Source organism: Saccopteryx leptura, chromosome 9 (genome assembly GCF_036850995.1).
Source record: "Saccopteryx leptura isolate mSacLep1 chromosome 9, mSacLep1_pri_phased_curated, whole genome shotgun sequence".
In the NCBI taxonomy this organism is placed as follows: Eukaryota; Metazoa; Chordata; class Mammalia; order Chiroptera; family Emballonuridae; genus Saccopteryx; species Saccopteryx leptura.
Genome location: NC_089511.1, coordinates 4605103 through 4620191, shown reverse-complemented (window position 1 = coordinate 4620191; position 15089 = coordinate 4605103). Strand labels below are relative to the sequence as shown.

General features: G+C 53.1%; 1 protein-coding gene across 2 annotated transcripts in view; it reads left to right on the top strand.

Moving 5' to 3' along the window:
• Nucleotides 1-4394, top strand: part of ZNF423 (zinc finger protein 423) — a 315642-nt gene extending 311248 nt beyond the window's left edge. For both annotated transcript variants that reach the window (XM_066349996.1, XM_066349998.1), the window contains one exon: nucleotides 3705-4394. In XM_066349996.1, the coding sequence (XP_066206093.1) occupies nucleotides 3705-3734 (30 nt within the window). In that variant the 3' untranslated portion in view covers nucleotides 3735-4394. The remainder of the gene's footprint in view (nucleotides 1-3704) is intronic.
• Nucleotides 4395-15089: the final 10695 nt, after the last annotated feature.

Here is a 15089-nt window from a genome sequence, read left to right as displayed (position 1 = left end):
CACGTGCTACCCCCTCGCCCATCGCTAGCTGGGGCAGATGGGCCAGGGCACCAGGCAGAGGCACCTGAAACAGGCCCCAGCATCCCTGAGAGCCGCACACGCTCGGCCCGGGGGCTGGATCTCAGCCGCCAACCAGCGCCACCCACCCCCTCCCATTCTCCCGTTTTATTCCTCTCACCTGCTTCCTGGCCCGCACCTGCGTCTGCCTGGCAGGCAGAGAGGCCAAGCTGATGCCAGGCCTCCCCTCTGGGCACCGCCCGGGGGTCCCTGGCTTCCCACCCCACCCACCCTGGCCTTTGTGGCGCTGGGGAGTAAGTGTTCAGCCGCGGGGTCGGCAGCGTCTTTAAAAAACGATTTTCTTCCTTCTCCGAAGGGGCTAAATATAGCATGGGCATAAATAGCGGAATAGACACTGAGTCAAAATGCCCTTGTGAGAACCATGCCGGGCAGAAGGCCGAGGGAGCTCTCGGTCCCTCGAATCGTAGCTCCGAGCCGTGGGAAGACGCCATGGTTCTGAGGACTCCTGAACTGGGCCCATTGGCAGTGGTTCCGCCCGGAGCCGCTCTGTTCACGGGTGTGCGGGGTTCATTGGTGAGTCCTGGTGACATCCCGCCGCCCCCTCCCTTCCGGAGACTGCGCCCTCCGCCGGCGGACCACCCAGGCAAGCAGTGTCCCCACCGCACGCACACTTCCTGGGGGGCATTGACCGATGTCCCTGGCTGAGCTGCCTTCTGTACCATTCGTCCCACACAGCTGTTTGGGGGTCTGTGTCCCGGGCCCCTTGAGGGGGGGGTGGGCCCAGCTGGAGTCCCCCGGCCGCCCACGGTGCCCAGAGCAGAGCACCCGGCAGGTGCTCCGTGATGCAGCGCCAAATGCATCCTGGTGCCCAGCCCCTCGGGGCCTCACGTTTCGACATTTCCATCTGCCGTGACATCCTGGGCCTTTGTTCCTGCAGAGAAAGCGTCAGGGAGGGGAGTTTCGCCTTCTGTCTCAGAACCCTCCTGGAGAAAGTTCTTTCTTGAGTCTGACCAGAGAACTCCCTGCTGCTGCTCCGTCACTGGGGAGGCGTGCTGCTGCTTTCACCGGACCGCTGGCGTTCTCCCGACCAGCGGTCCCAGCCCAGCCTCCTGCCTCTGGGGTTTCCATGCTGTCAGCCCCCGGACGAGCCAGTGTGGACCACACGTGTCACACGGGCCCTGTTCTTGGCATCCCCGGCAGGAGGATTCTTCATTATCCAGGGGCCCCAGACACTCCTCTTTCCCTATATTGGTGGTGGGTGATCTGTGAGGATTTTGTGGACATCAGATATCATCATCTGTGGTTTCCTGCTGCCTCTGGTTATCAGCTGGTTGGAGGGTTCTGACACACAGAGGCTGCCAGTTCCATCCCCAGTCAGGGCACTTATAAAAACAGACCTCTCTCTTTTTCTCTCTTTCTCTCTCTCTAAAAAATCAATAAATTTTTAAAAGAGTTATTCACATTTATCTTCCTAATGTGCCCCCTCTCCCTGCTCCCTAACCCCCCACAAATGAGGAAGGGTCTAATGTGGACCAGGCGTCACTGTTCATTGACAGGCTGGTGGCAAGTCGTTCCTGGGCAGCTGCGCCGGGCATAGCATGCCCCAAGTTGGGCTGAGTGTGGTGGGGCCGAGGAAGGTGGGGAGCCCCCTGCCTACAGCTCAGCCAGGCAGGTCAGCTTTGCAGTCCGGGGACACATGAATGTGCCCGAGGTGGGTCGGAAGTGCCTCGACCTCGAGGGGCTGCCGGGATGGGACATGACCTTGTGACTAGACAACTTCAGGAGTGCCTTGGGTGGGAGAGAGGAGAGAGCAGGTGGGGACAGACTCTGCAAAGGCTTGAAGCTAGGAGGCTGGTTTGACGAAGGGTGGGGTCGTCCGCCTGCAGGGCTGGTCGTCCCTGCTACAAGTGCCTTGGCTGGAGGGTGGGCGTTCCCATGGAAACCACTGCGACCCCTCTGTGGTCTCAGACAACCTGCCCCTTGCCTCTGGGTCCGTGACACCCCCGCCAAGGCGCCAGGCCACATTGGTAGTCTGCGTTCGTGTCTGGTGTGGCGTGTGGATGTGGACTGGGGTGCCCACAGGGTGAGGGGTGCTGGGAAGCCTGCTATCTTGCCGAAGCCCCTAGCTTCCTTGGATTCCTGTCACCTGGTTCCCTCCTGCTTCCTAGCGGGGTGACCTTGGGCCAGTAATTAAGCCTCTCTGAACCTCATTTTTCTCTTCTCGCCGTGTCCTACCTTGTAAGGCTGTTGTGAGGACTGGAAGAAGTGTACCTGTGACAGCACACAGCACGGTGCTTGCTAATCGCCGGCCATGTGGCCTGCGCCCAGGAGCCTAAGGAAGGAGGCCAGCAGCGGCTGGCGCCTGTGCGGCCAGCGCCAGCCGGCATCTGCTGAGGACAGGCGCTGCTTCTCCCCGGCTGCGAGCTTGCCGGAGGGGGCGGGGACGTCGCCGCGGAGGCAGCAGCAGTGTCTGCAGTGTGAAGCGGCTGCTCCAGGGGCCCTGGGCCCAGGGGTGGGGATGTCCGCAGGCCTCCAGGCGAAGCCTTGGGCATTGGGCATCCTCCCCGTGGCCCTCACAGCCCACACCTGGGGCCCAGGAGAGAGACGCAGTGCCACGTCTGACCTCTGGTGGTCACCAGCAAAGCTGCAGGCCAGGGGCTCTCCGCCCCAGCGGAGCCGCCAAGCCAGCTGGGTGCCCAGGTCCGGGGAGGCAGGAGCATCCCTGAGAAGCTGTTACCTGTGGTGTCTGGAGGTCCTGTGCTGCCTCCCACTCCAAACAGGGCTACTCTGCCCCGGGTAGATTTTGCTTCCTTCCTCCAGGTGTCATGAGGTTGAACACCACCTGAGGCTTTGGTGAAATGGGTCTGGATTTGCAACATGGACCTCTGGCAAGAAAAGACAAAATGGCAGGCTTTTAGAGGCCAGATCCCACCCCGAGCCTGGCATTTGGCCGCAGGGTCTCCTGGGTCCTGGATCCTCAGGCAGATTTGGCCAAACTGCACAATGTTCTTCTGGCCAGAGCTGTCACGTGACCGAACAGGCAGGCACCCTCCTTGAGTGCCCTCCCCGCTGGGTGACTGTCCCCTGCCTGGGCAGCAGGCGCCACCACCAGCACCCACCGCCTGGGCAGGCCTGTGCGCCTCGGGTGCTTCTTGTTCGGAGAGCTGCTTGGCCCACATGCGGTGTCCGTCCGCGCCGTGTCTCCCTCCGCGGGGCTCAGAGCCGCTCCTGGGACAGACCGAGAGGGGGAGCAGGCGGAAGCCTGCGGGCGATCAGCTATAATTTCCTCCTCATCATTAGAGCAAAAGGGAGCCGGAGAGGTGAGCAGGGATGTTTTTATTCCTGCTACCTCCCCGGCATTTCTACTTTCCTTCTGTATAGCCAGTCCCCCTGGTAAGACCAGAATGGTCTTTAAAAAAAAAAAAAAAAAAAAGACAGTTTGCAGGGAGCCCAGGTTGATGGCAACAGGAACCGATCCCCCAAGCCCCACACCGACGTGGCATCTTGGCAGCTGCGTCCCCGGCTCACTTTTTCTTCGGGTTGCATTTTTTGTGTGTGTGTGTTTTGGAATAATCGCCACGCTTTTCTGCGGCTCTGGGCGTCAATGCGCGGAGTGGGAGGGGACGGGCAGGCTCTCTCCTCCATTCTTCTGCCCTCACGCGTGTCTCCTTTCTTCGCCTTTGCAGAATCACACGATGAGCCAGCACGCACAGTGAGGGACCGCTCGACAGGACACCTCTCCGCAGAAGGCCTGCCGGAGACGCCGTGCGGAGGGCCATTTGAACATTACATCCAATCAAAGTGTCATTTGCAACCCAGATGTAAAACTCTAATGATTTGGCCATGAGGCGCTGCTATTATAAGCAGCTGGAAATGAATATTAATGGCAGAGATTAAAAGTATTCCATGCTCAGTGTTTTTTATTGCCCTGCTTCGGCTAGTGTGCTGTTAGAGTTTCTGCCGCAGACTACATTTCTAGAGTTAGAGACCCGCTTTTGGAGGCTACTGTCCTTTGTTCCTTCATGTATTATATTGATAGTTTTGTTTTGTTTTTTTAAAAAAGGAAAGGATTAGTGTGATTTTTTTTTCTTTGCTTCTTTTTCTTTCTTTCTTTTTCTCCCCCCCCCCTCCCCTTCTGGGTTAACTACTTTTTAATTGCAGTTCTAGGTAATTGTGCATCGTGATGTGATTGCTTGGCTATTGTCTGAATATTTCCTTTTCATTTTTTTAATTAAAGACTAATGCTTTGATTGGATTTGCCAGTTCACCGGACAGTGATTAAAACTATGTAATGAATATAATCGGTTTCAGTGCAACTGGATGGTCTGCTTTTAAATGTGACTTAATCGGACCGCGGTAACTAGTGCAGTTCAATAAAGGGGATCCATGCGATCGGCGTCAGCTGCCTGGTTCTGTCCTCCCCAGCCTGTTGTCACCCCTGGGGTCTGTCCCCAGGGATTCTGTGGGACTGCATGTGCCGTGGAGACACATAGACCCAGCTTCCCTCGGCAAACAAGTATACGGGAGTCCCCGGGTTACGACACAGTTCCGTTCCTATGACAGGGACGACACCCCGATTTTTGGTGTAGGTCAAAACACACTCCAGCTAACACAAACGGAACATCGCGCTTTTGACAGCCCAAAATGGCGTCGGTAAGTGTACTGGGGTACGCCAACGCCCTCTCATACCCCGGGCCGCGTTACTGTGCATTCTTATGCCAGGTGCAACCGAACTAGTCGCCCACGTGGTCCATAAGTACCACGCTAAGGGCGTAAGCGGAAACACGTCTCAATTTAAGTTTTTATGGGAGTGTCATGATCCTGAAACGTCGTATGTCAAGACTGTTGTAACCCGAGGACCCCCCTGTAGTAACCCGAGGCATGCTCAGTCTGGAGAAGCTGGCAGTGGTCACGGAGGTCAGAGTGGCAGGGCCCCTTCACCATGAGATACTTTGGCCTTCTCTCTAGTGTATGGGGAAACTGAGGCCACGGTAAGTGGGCTGCTTTTCCAAAGCTGGATAGCAGGTTAGAGGCGCACACGCTCATCCGCTGTGTCCTTGTGTCTCCCCCGCGGGATGGCTCGCCCAGCGGTTGGATGCAGGCAGTTATGTGGTTAGCCCTTACCTGGCTAGGACTCCAGGCATGCTTAGTTGTGGCGCAAGCAGAGGGACGTGGCAGGAGCTGGGAGCTACAGGTGGGAGCCAGCTAGGAGTCGCACGTTCCCTGACACTGAGATAAGTGGGCTGTGGACGCGCAGGGACCCGAGGCGGCTTCAAGACCCCAACGGGGCCGGTGAGGTGCGGAGGGTCACAGGCGCAGTGGGTCCTGGCTCTCAGGCGCCACCTGCGTTTGCGAGCCCCGAGGATGGGCGTCTCCTGACACTGTGCACCTTCTGCACCTTGATTGCCTCGCCTCCTTCCGGCCCGGCTGCGCCCCAGGGCCCGCCCAGCAGCCTCAGTGTCCCACGTGGCCTGGCCGTCCTCCCACACTTCCGTCAGGCCGGTGCTCGGACGATCCTCCAATCAGAGGCCAGGGCTTCAGAAGCTACGCGGGGAAGCCCTTCCTTGTTAACTTTTCACAAGGGGCAAGAAAACTGGTTATTACCCTCTGCAGAGCGGAAATGAAACAGGCAGACAGATTGCACCTAATTATAATGTAATGCTAAAGTCACGGGCGTGGAATTCGGAGCAATTATACCCAGCGTCTTCTGATTCCCACATCTAGGGGCTTCTGGTGACCTGGAAGTGTTCCCCCTTGGTGCCACTTCGTGTCCGGGCGGGGCGTTTTGTTTTTCAAAAGGCATTTACACCTGCGAGTCACGGAGCAGACTCATCAGTGTTGCACACAAGGGCAGCAGTCGCCCTGACAATCCAGGGCTCTCCCCTCCTGGAAGCTGGAGGCACTGAACTCTCAGTTTTAGCCCCCTGGAGGCTTGGTTGTTTTAGGGGAAGACCTCCAGGTAGGCAGCCGAGTTCCCCAAAGTGTGGCTGAGGCTGAGTCAGTTTCCCCCGGCGTCCACAGCCAGGCCTGCCGCACCAACAGTGCCTCGACTGTGGATAAGACCGGAGTGTCCCGGGCTTCCCAGATCACCGTCCCCGGCCCCCTCCAGCCTGGATTTATTCAAACCCCATGGAGCCCAGGTGAGTCCTCTGTAAGTACCAATGGAAGATTTGATTTGACGGTTGGTGGCGTAGGGCTAAATTAGTCACTGCCCCCATTAAAAATACAGCAGGGGGTTTAAGAGCTATTCACGCCATGTGGGAATCGGCAGTGAAGCCGCGGATGCCTTGGGTGAGGAGAGAGGCGGCCTAGGGGACCACGAGGTAATGAGGTTTATGGCGATGGCATGGCAGCCAAGGAACCCCACCGACTTCCCCTGCCTGGCCCCATTGTTCTCTGGCTAGCTCTGCCCCTCCCCCGTCCCTTCCGCTGAGAGCCCCTTGTGACTTCTTGCAGGAAGGGGGGCTCGTAGGGGGGGCACGAAGGCCCTGACAGGGACTGTCTTTGTCACTATCAGACGGTATTTGGCTGGAGTGGTATAAACCTGTGCTCTGGGGAAACCCCATCTCTTTCCAGTCAAGATTTGGAGCTGGGATGGGCCATGTTCCTGCTCAGGTCCAAGGGACCCAGGACAGTTGTTCCTGGGCGGTTGACACAAAAGGGTGCCTCTGCAGGACTGAAGACCCAAAGTGGCACGGTCACTGTTAGAAGGACGATGGAGCTGGGCCTCCCACACAGGAGGGCCCCCTTTTAACCCGGAGGGTGTGGTGGACTCAGTCCCTGGTAGTCTGGATGCCAGAGGAGACGGCAGTGGGGAGTGTGTGAGGCGACCGCGAACCTGAGGTTCATTGTCACTGGTTTGCATGTGCAAACTGTCAGTACCTAGTGGCTCTGTGGGCGGAAGACATGGCCCAGGGTCCCTGGACTTCCAGTCCCTGTCATGGGGTACCTGCCGAGAGCCTCTGGATCAGGTGGATAAGGGGTTTGGTCACAATGGAGACTGTGTCGCAGGAAGATTCTTTGAGTCCCTGCAGCCATAGAGAATTCAATGCTCCTCCTAAACTCCCTGTTTTAATAGTTCATCTTCCACCTGTTTTGTGGTTCCTTCTAAAGCGTGCATACTTAGCGGTGTCATCTGCACCCGAGGTGTTCAGTAAATCGGACCAAGACTTCAATCCATTCATTCACCCACCCCGCCGATATTTATTGGGCTGCTCCCGGGCGCTAGGCACCGCACAGGATTTGAGGACCCAGAGATGGACTGGCGACACGGCTGACTCAGGCGTGCCGGCAGGGTGGCCCAGAATCCTACACACTGCACGGCGTCCTCAGCTTCAGGAGTGGGAGAAAACTCACTCAGTGGGAGTGACTGGGATTCCAGGGAAAGGGAGAGAACGCTGAACAAAGGCTGAAGGCTTACAACTCTCTCTTCCCCGGTCTCTCCGCAGCCCCAGTGGGATGTGGTTTGTCCTGACACCCGTGGCTGCGCCCTTCCTCCCTGCATGGCATGCTCATGCGGTTGGTTTCCTCTTCCTCGCCTGCCCCCCCTTCTTTTTCACCTGAGGAGCTCCCATTATTAACACAGTTCATTAAACTCATTAAGCTCATTAAACTTAGGTGTCTAATTCTCAGGGATAGCACCTAGGTGAGGTGAGTGTTTCAGTCACCTTGGGTGCAAAATTTAAACAATATTTCCGTGCCTGGGCCAGGCCTGGGTTAGGGTGAAGCAGGGTAATACAAATTTACCCTAGATCCTCCCTATGTTTAAATTTTTGCTATTTCTTTTCATTGTAAATTCTTTTTTTTTTTTTTTTTTGGCACTCATTTTGAATTTTAAAACATTGCATTAAAATATTATTCTGAGTTTTGGTGTTCACTTATATTTTGTGCCCAAGGTAGGTAATCTGATCATCCCCCAGGGAACCTACTCTGACCCCCACAGTCATGTAAACTGTTCCCATAATGAGAACTTTGATAATGCCTGGGCATCACTGGGCATCTACACACTTTTAGAACTGTCTGTCTCTGGGATTGTGTATCTGTCAGGATAGGCTAGGTTATGGCACAGTAACAAAAGGGCCCCACATTGTAGTGGCTTAACCCAACAAAGTTTATTTCTCCTGACACTGCATGGCCATCCTGGATGTCCAGGGAGCTCTCTTCATCATAGTAATTATGCAAGTCAGGCTCAGGGACCAACCACCACTATAAATGTGGTCAGTGACCAAGTCAGAGGGCAAGAAAGAACTTGGGAGGGTTTCACCCCCACCCCGTCCCAGGGTCCAAGAAGTGTAATCCTGCCATGTGCCTGGAAGAACTCAGAATGGGCGTGGGTTGACAACTTGCACTAATGACTGCCACCACAGACCAGCCTTACCTGTGTACCCGTTCCTGACTTCACTTCCTTGAGGACAGAGCCTGGCTGTTAGTATATCTGGGTATTTCCAGCACCCTGTACAGAATCTGGAGCAGATAGGTATTTGTTGAATGTTTGCAGAAACTGGGTGTGAAACAGAATAAGTGACAATCAAATAGGCCCATGGGAAAATAAGCATGTATGAAAACACCCTGTGACCGAAAAGCTGTGCAGTAACCCAGACCTGGAGTCACACCCCAGTCTACCATGTATTAGCTGTGTGACCTCAAGCAAGGCACTTGACTTCTCTGAGCTTCGGTGTTTTCATTGTGAAAACAGGAAGGGTAAGAAAGTGCTTCCCTGACAGATTTGTCTGGAAGTTAAAATAAGAATGACAATGGAGTTAAATAAGGGTAACTGACCATTCGCTATGTGCCTGGCATTGTGAGCACCCGCGCAGGTGTTGTCTCCTCTGTCCACACAACACAACAACATTATCACGTGGGTAGTTATCCCTTTTTACAGATGAGGAAACCGAGGCAGAATGAGTCTAAGTAACTTGCAAACGCTCCAATTCTAACCCAGGCATTCTGTTTTCAGAGCCCTGTTCTCAGACCCCCACAACACTTGAGCGGAGAGCATAAGAAATGGTGGCTGATTCTAGGTGTTGGTCCTCTGGGGTTTGCCTCGTGGCCAGGGGCAGAGCTGGATGAAGCTGGTCCCCAGCTTGGGGTTAATAATCAGGACCTGGTAAATCTGGGACCTGAGGAGCGGAAGCAGCGACTTGGCCCGCCCCCTCCCTCCCCTGAGCTCTGATTGGCCTGACTATGCGCCGGCCCCGCCCACTGGCGCCCGCCAAGGGCCCGGGGCTGAGCGCGAGCTGCGTGGTGTGAACTTATTTGTGGAGTTATTAATTACTGAAGGGCGCAAACCGTGCTTCTGTGCATAAAAATATGTTTGAGCAGTTTCTACTTAAACTTTAAAGAGAACGTTAATCAATTTTATTTTAACAAAATGACCTTAAGCAGGGTAGGAAAAATTGGTGTTATTTGCCCAAACAGGCAAATTAATTTCTCTCTCTTGAGAAATCTGAGAAGTTTCCAGAAATAGCTATGCATAATTTACACCTGCCTTGGCCGCTCCTGTTTTAAAGCCAAGCCCTAGGCCCAGGAAGAACTGAAAATAGAGAGGTCCTTGCAAAAGGTCCTGACCTTCATGCCAGGTCCCCTCTGTCCTCAGCCCACCTTTTGTCTGACCTTGGGAAAAGGATGCTGGGTCAAGGTCACCGGGAGGAGAGGGGTGGCTTCCCAGTACTAGGGCCTGGGAGTTCTCCGGAGGTCAGGAGAAGGTCGCCAGCAGATAACTATCCCCCGGCTTGGGACTCCCTTCTGGAGCACGTGCCCTGCGGGTGCCTGCCTACCCCCCGCCCTCCTGCCTTCCCACCCTAAGAGATTCCCTCAGAATCTCAGGCTCCACACCTAGAGGCCATGCCCCAGAGACCTGCTGCTGCGCTTAGCTGTCTACGTGGATTGAACCCACGTGGTCCGCCTGGAGCAGGAGGCTTAGAGGCAGAGCCTGGGGACTGCTGGAGCTGTGGTCAGTTTCCAGTCCTGCTTCTAGTCCCGACTTTGGGGCAGGCCATCCAGTCTCCCTGACCCTGGGTCCCCCACCTGAACATGGAGACTGTGGTAATGTTGTGTTCTGAAGGCTGCTCCTGAGGCTAGAGTGAGAATCCTGGGAGGAGGTCGGCTCGGAGGGGGTGGGGTTTTGTCTTCCTGTCTCCCCAGTACCCAGAACAGTGCCCGGACCTAGTAGATGCTCCATGAACATATCTGTCGGCTAAATGAATGGATGAAAGTACTGAGCACATAGTTGTTCTGGTATTACTAGTAGTGTTATTGCCAGAGTTGTTTTTTTGTTTTGTTTTTGTTTGGTTTTTTTTCAGATATAAAATTAGGTCATAATATAGAAAATTGGTTTTCAAATGACATTTACCCATTAGCCACCCTCACCAGCCCTTGGAGGTTTGGATAGGATCAGTTGGAGGGGAGAATGCCCTTCCTCCTGTCCCTTTTAAATCAGTCTCTTGCATCTAGTAAGTGCTCAGTTCATAGTTGTTGAATGAATACAGGAGAGCTTACAGCGGGAGCCGCAGGCTCAGGACCGGCAGGAGCAGGCTGGGTGGATGAGTGAAGTGAGCTTGGGGAGAGCGTTCTGGATGTGAGGGCTGGGCAGCCAATGCCCGTCTCCAGGAGGCTCAGCCCCTCGCTGCCCTGTGAGACTACAGACCCGGTTGTTAGATCTTCCAGGTTTTCAAGAAGAAAATATGTAGATTTTATTGTGAAAATATTTCTCTCTCTCCCTCTCCTTGTAGTGCTAGTAATTACTTTAGAGTTTAATTTTAAAAACACAGAAAGCAAAATACCCCCGTGTGGTATTTTGGAAAAACACTTCTGAAGGCTCCATGTTTCCGTGGGGCCACCTACTGGAAACCTCTTGAGAGCGGCGGAGAATGCCACAGGGGCTAAAACTTTAGGCACCAAGTGAGAGGGAGGGGAGGGTGTGACCAACTCCATTTTCAGTTGCAGAGGGATCAGAGTGCTCATAGAGGGCTGGGGAGCCCAGCTCTGAGGCCAGGGGTGCGGGCTGCAGCCGGAAGCAGGGCGAACTCCAGAGGAGAAGGAAAATCAGCAGTGTTCATTCATATTTCTGCCTCCTGTGCCTCCCCACTGGGGTGCTCCTCCTTCCTTCCTCGTGTTCCCTTTTTTAGCATCTCTTTTCTATTTAGAAAACTTCCTTCAGCCATTCTTTTAGGGCAAGTGAGCTCGCCACAAATTCTCTTCCATCTGAGATTATCTTGATTTCCCCTCCATTCCTGAAGGACGTTTGTATGGGATACAGGATTCCTGGTTGATGGTCCTTCTGGTGGGCGCCTCCTTCTGGCTCGATGATTTCTAACGAGAAATCCACTCTGATTCAAATGGTTGAAATGGTTGTCCTCCCTCCCCGAGTAAGATGTTGTTTCTCTCTCACTGCGTTTAAGATTTTTTTCTTTGGTCTTTAGTTTTTAGAAATTTGACTAGGATGCATTTTGGTGTGGATTGCTTTGGATTTTTCCTATTTGAGATTTGCTTGGCTTCTTAAATCTGTAGTTTTATATACAGTGTGTCCGTAAAGTCATGGTGCACTTTTGACTGGTCACAGGAAAGCAACAAAAGATGATAGAAATGTGAAATCTGCACCAAATGAAAGGAAAATTCTCCCAGTTTCATACCTATTCAGTGCAGTTCGATGTGGCTTACGCACAGATTTTTTAGGGTTCCTTAGGTAGCTCTAAGGAACTACCTAAGCCTCTACAGACTCGTCACTGACTGATGGCCTACCAGAAGGGAGTTTCTCCACCAAACTGCCGGTTTCCTTCAACTGCTTATCCCACCGAGTAATGTTATTCCTGTGTGGTGGCGCTTCGTTATAAACGCGCCGATATTCACGTTGCACTTTGGTCACAGATTCTAATTTAGCGAGCCACAGAACACACTGAACTTTCCTCAGTACCATCCACATCTCAACTGGCATGGCCGTGGGCTGCTCCACTGTATACACGGTGTTACGTCATCATCTGCGCATGCACACATGCTACCACATCATCCTACAGAAACTGGGAGGTTTTCCTTTTATTTGGTGCCAATTTCACATTTCTGTCGTCTTTTGTTGCTTTCCTGTGACTGGTTAAAAGTGCACCATGACTTTATGGACACACTGTATTTTGCCAAATCTGGGTTGTTGTGTTTTTTTTTATTTCAGCCGTGTACTTTTTTGGCACTTCTCTCTCTCTCCTTTCCCCAGGATTCTAATGATGCTAATGTTAGACTTTTTGCTATAACCCCACAGCTTTCTAAGCCTCTATTAATTTTTATTTTTAGTTTATCTGTTCTCTTTTGTTCAGATGGAGTAACTTTCTGTCTTTTTGCTCACTGATTTGAGCCTGCCCCTCCATTCTGCTATTGAGGCCATTCATTGAATAATTTATTTCACTTATTGTACTTTTTAAGTTTTAAAATTTCCACTTGGTTCTTCTTTATTCCTTGGATTTTTTTTTTTTTTTTTTTTTTGCTGAGATTTTCTATTTTTCCATTCATTTTAAGCAGCTTATAACTGTGCATTAAAGCATTTTTATGGTGATTGATTTAAAGTCCTTGTTAGGTACTTCTATCATCTGTCACCTTAATTTTTCATTGACTGTCTCTTTTTTATTATTATTATTCTGCTTGACATTTTTCTAGTTCTTGGTATGGGAACTGATTCTTTATTGAAGTGTTTATATTTTGTACATTAGGAATGAGACTCTGGATTTTTTTGTATGTGTGTGAGAGAGAGAGAGAGAGAGAGAGAAGCATCACCTTGTTGTTCCGCTTAATTGTGTGTCTACTGATTGCTTCTCATAACGTGCCCTGACTGGGTCTCAAACCAGCGACACTGGGATCAAGCCAGCAATCCCAGGATGGAACTGGTGACCTCAGTGCTCCAGGACACTCTATCCACTGCGCCACCAGCCAGGGTGGAGACTCTGGGTCTTATTTAAACCTTCTCTTTTCACTGTCTTCCCCTGATACTGCTCCAGCAGGGGGCAGTGGAGGCAGGGGTGGAATTACAAATTCCCCACTCAGCCCCCACCCATACCTGGTGGAGGAGGGCTCCTTCTACAGCTGGGTGGGGGTGGGAGTTCTGGTTCCCCACTAGGTCCCCCCCCCCCCAAATTCCTCTCTGAATAGGAAAGGTGGGAGTGCCTAGTTACTGCTTCCCATGTAGTCTTCACTGATATCATGGAGGGGTGGGTGGCCTTGTTCCCACTGGGCAGAGACACAAGTCCTGCCTCTCCGTGGGCTCCTCTGAAACCACCCCAGTGGGGAGGCAGCTGTGGAAGTGCAGGCTCCCCTGGCGCTGTGGAACATGAGGGTCTGGTCACTGCACAGCAGAGACGGATATCCAGTGTCCTACTTGGGGGTTTCATGACAGACGGGCGAGGTGGGAGCCTGGGGCCCCCAGACGGGGTCGAGAGGGACTGCAGTTTTTTTTTCTCCGGTGTTTAGCTGGAGTGGAGGAGTGACTGTCTAATAGTTTTCTGTCTTGGTAGGCTGTCCCTTTGCTGATTCTTTGGCTAGAGTGCTCAGGCTCTTTTGGGGTGGATATTTTTTTTCTCTGTGCCTACTGGTGTTCCCTGGTGGCTGGTTCTTCAGCTCTAAGTCTGGGGAAAACCAGGGAGTTCATCCTCGTGTTGTCACCTGAGTCCCGAGGGCCCTAGCCAACCTGGCTTCCTCACCTTTCTGAGGCTTCCTATTTTTAAGATGTATAGTATAATGCCCAGGGATTTTAGTTACACTTAAGAGGAGGAAAAGAGAAAATATGTCTACTCCATCTTGTTGGGAGCAGATGTCCCTCCGGAACTTTCTTCTTTATAATGGCCACAGCAGATCCAATTGGAGAAACGAGTCGTGATTGCTCGAACCGTCCCCTGTTGTTGGACATTTACGTTGTCCCCAACCTCTGTGCAGCTGTCCCTGGGTTACGAATGGGACAGGTTCTGTTCTGCAGGTTTGTTCTGAGATTGACTTTGTATGTAAGTTGGAACAGGTACATTCACCTACTGAATGCAGCTTAGATGTTGAGGGTCGTATTTCTTTTTACCTTTCTGTGTATATGAATTTTCAAACCTCGTTTGTAACTGGGGGACCGCCTGTCCCAAGAATGCTGCCACGAGCACCTCTGTACGTGGGTCTCCGTGCCTCGGTGTGAGTCTGTGACAATCCTGGGATATGTTGACTGGGCAGATTGGATTTCATTTGGTGTTGTTTCTTGGGATGGAAGATTCGGGTAGGAAAACAGATGGAGGACCAGTGAGAGAACCAGGGTGGCGGGGGGGAGGGGGCAGGAGTAGTTGAGCCAGGACTGACCAGAGAGAGCACATGCCCGGCCCAGCACCATGTAGACAGATGTAGACAGCTCCAGTTCATGTCAGAGGTGGTGCTGACAATTCTCGGCTGGCCGTGGCCCAGTGTGGTCCCCCTGTCCAGGTTGGGCCACCACTCCCTGACTGCCATCTTTCAAGGGCTATTCCCCGGAGTCAGTTTGGTGGAATAGTCAGCCTTCTCCCCACCGGCTGACCGTGTCCCCACAGGGATGGCTCTGCTGAGGGCTCAGGGGTGTCCTCCCGTGCTTCGGTGCCGTTGAGACGGAGCCCCCCTGACTGCACGGTGCGGTGTACAGACACGTCCACATGTCATCTCCTTTGGAGCTCCCGACCCTCTGGACTGGGGGCTCAGCGAGGTCGAGTGACGCATCTAAGGTCACACCAAAGGGAAGGGCTGGTGCAGAACTCTGTCCCTGGTGGTCTGGCTCTGAAGCCTGCTGTCAGGGAAGGAGTTTGGGGTCCAAAGTGACATTCTGGAATGTGCATATAGAATAATATGACCGGAAAGAGGGCTGCCTCGGTCCAGCCCTGTGCTGAGAAAGGAGCCCTGAAGGGAGGGAAGTGGCAGGGGGTGGAGCCTGCCCACACCTGGTCCCCTGTGGAGGCCAGCACAGGGACGGGAAGCCAGAAGGAATGACTCAGGGGCCTGGCAGTCCCAAACGGGGCCCCTGGACTATGTTATATGACAATACAATGTCAGAGGAGGGTTTGTGACCAGTCCACTCTCAGTGCGGCCCGGGGAACATT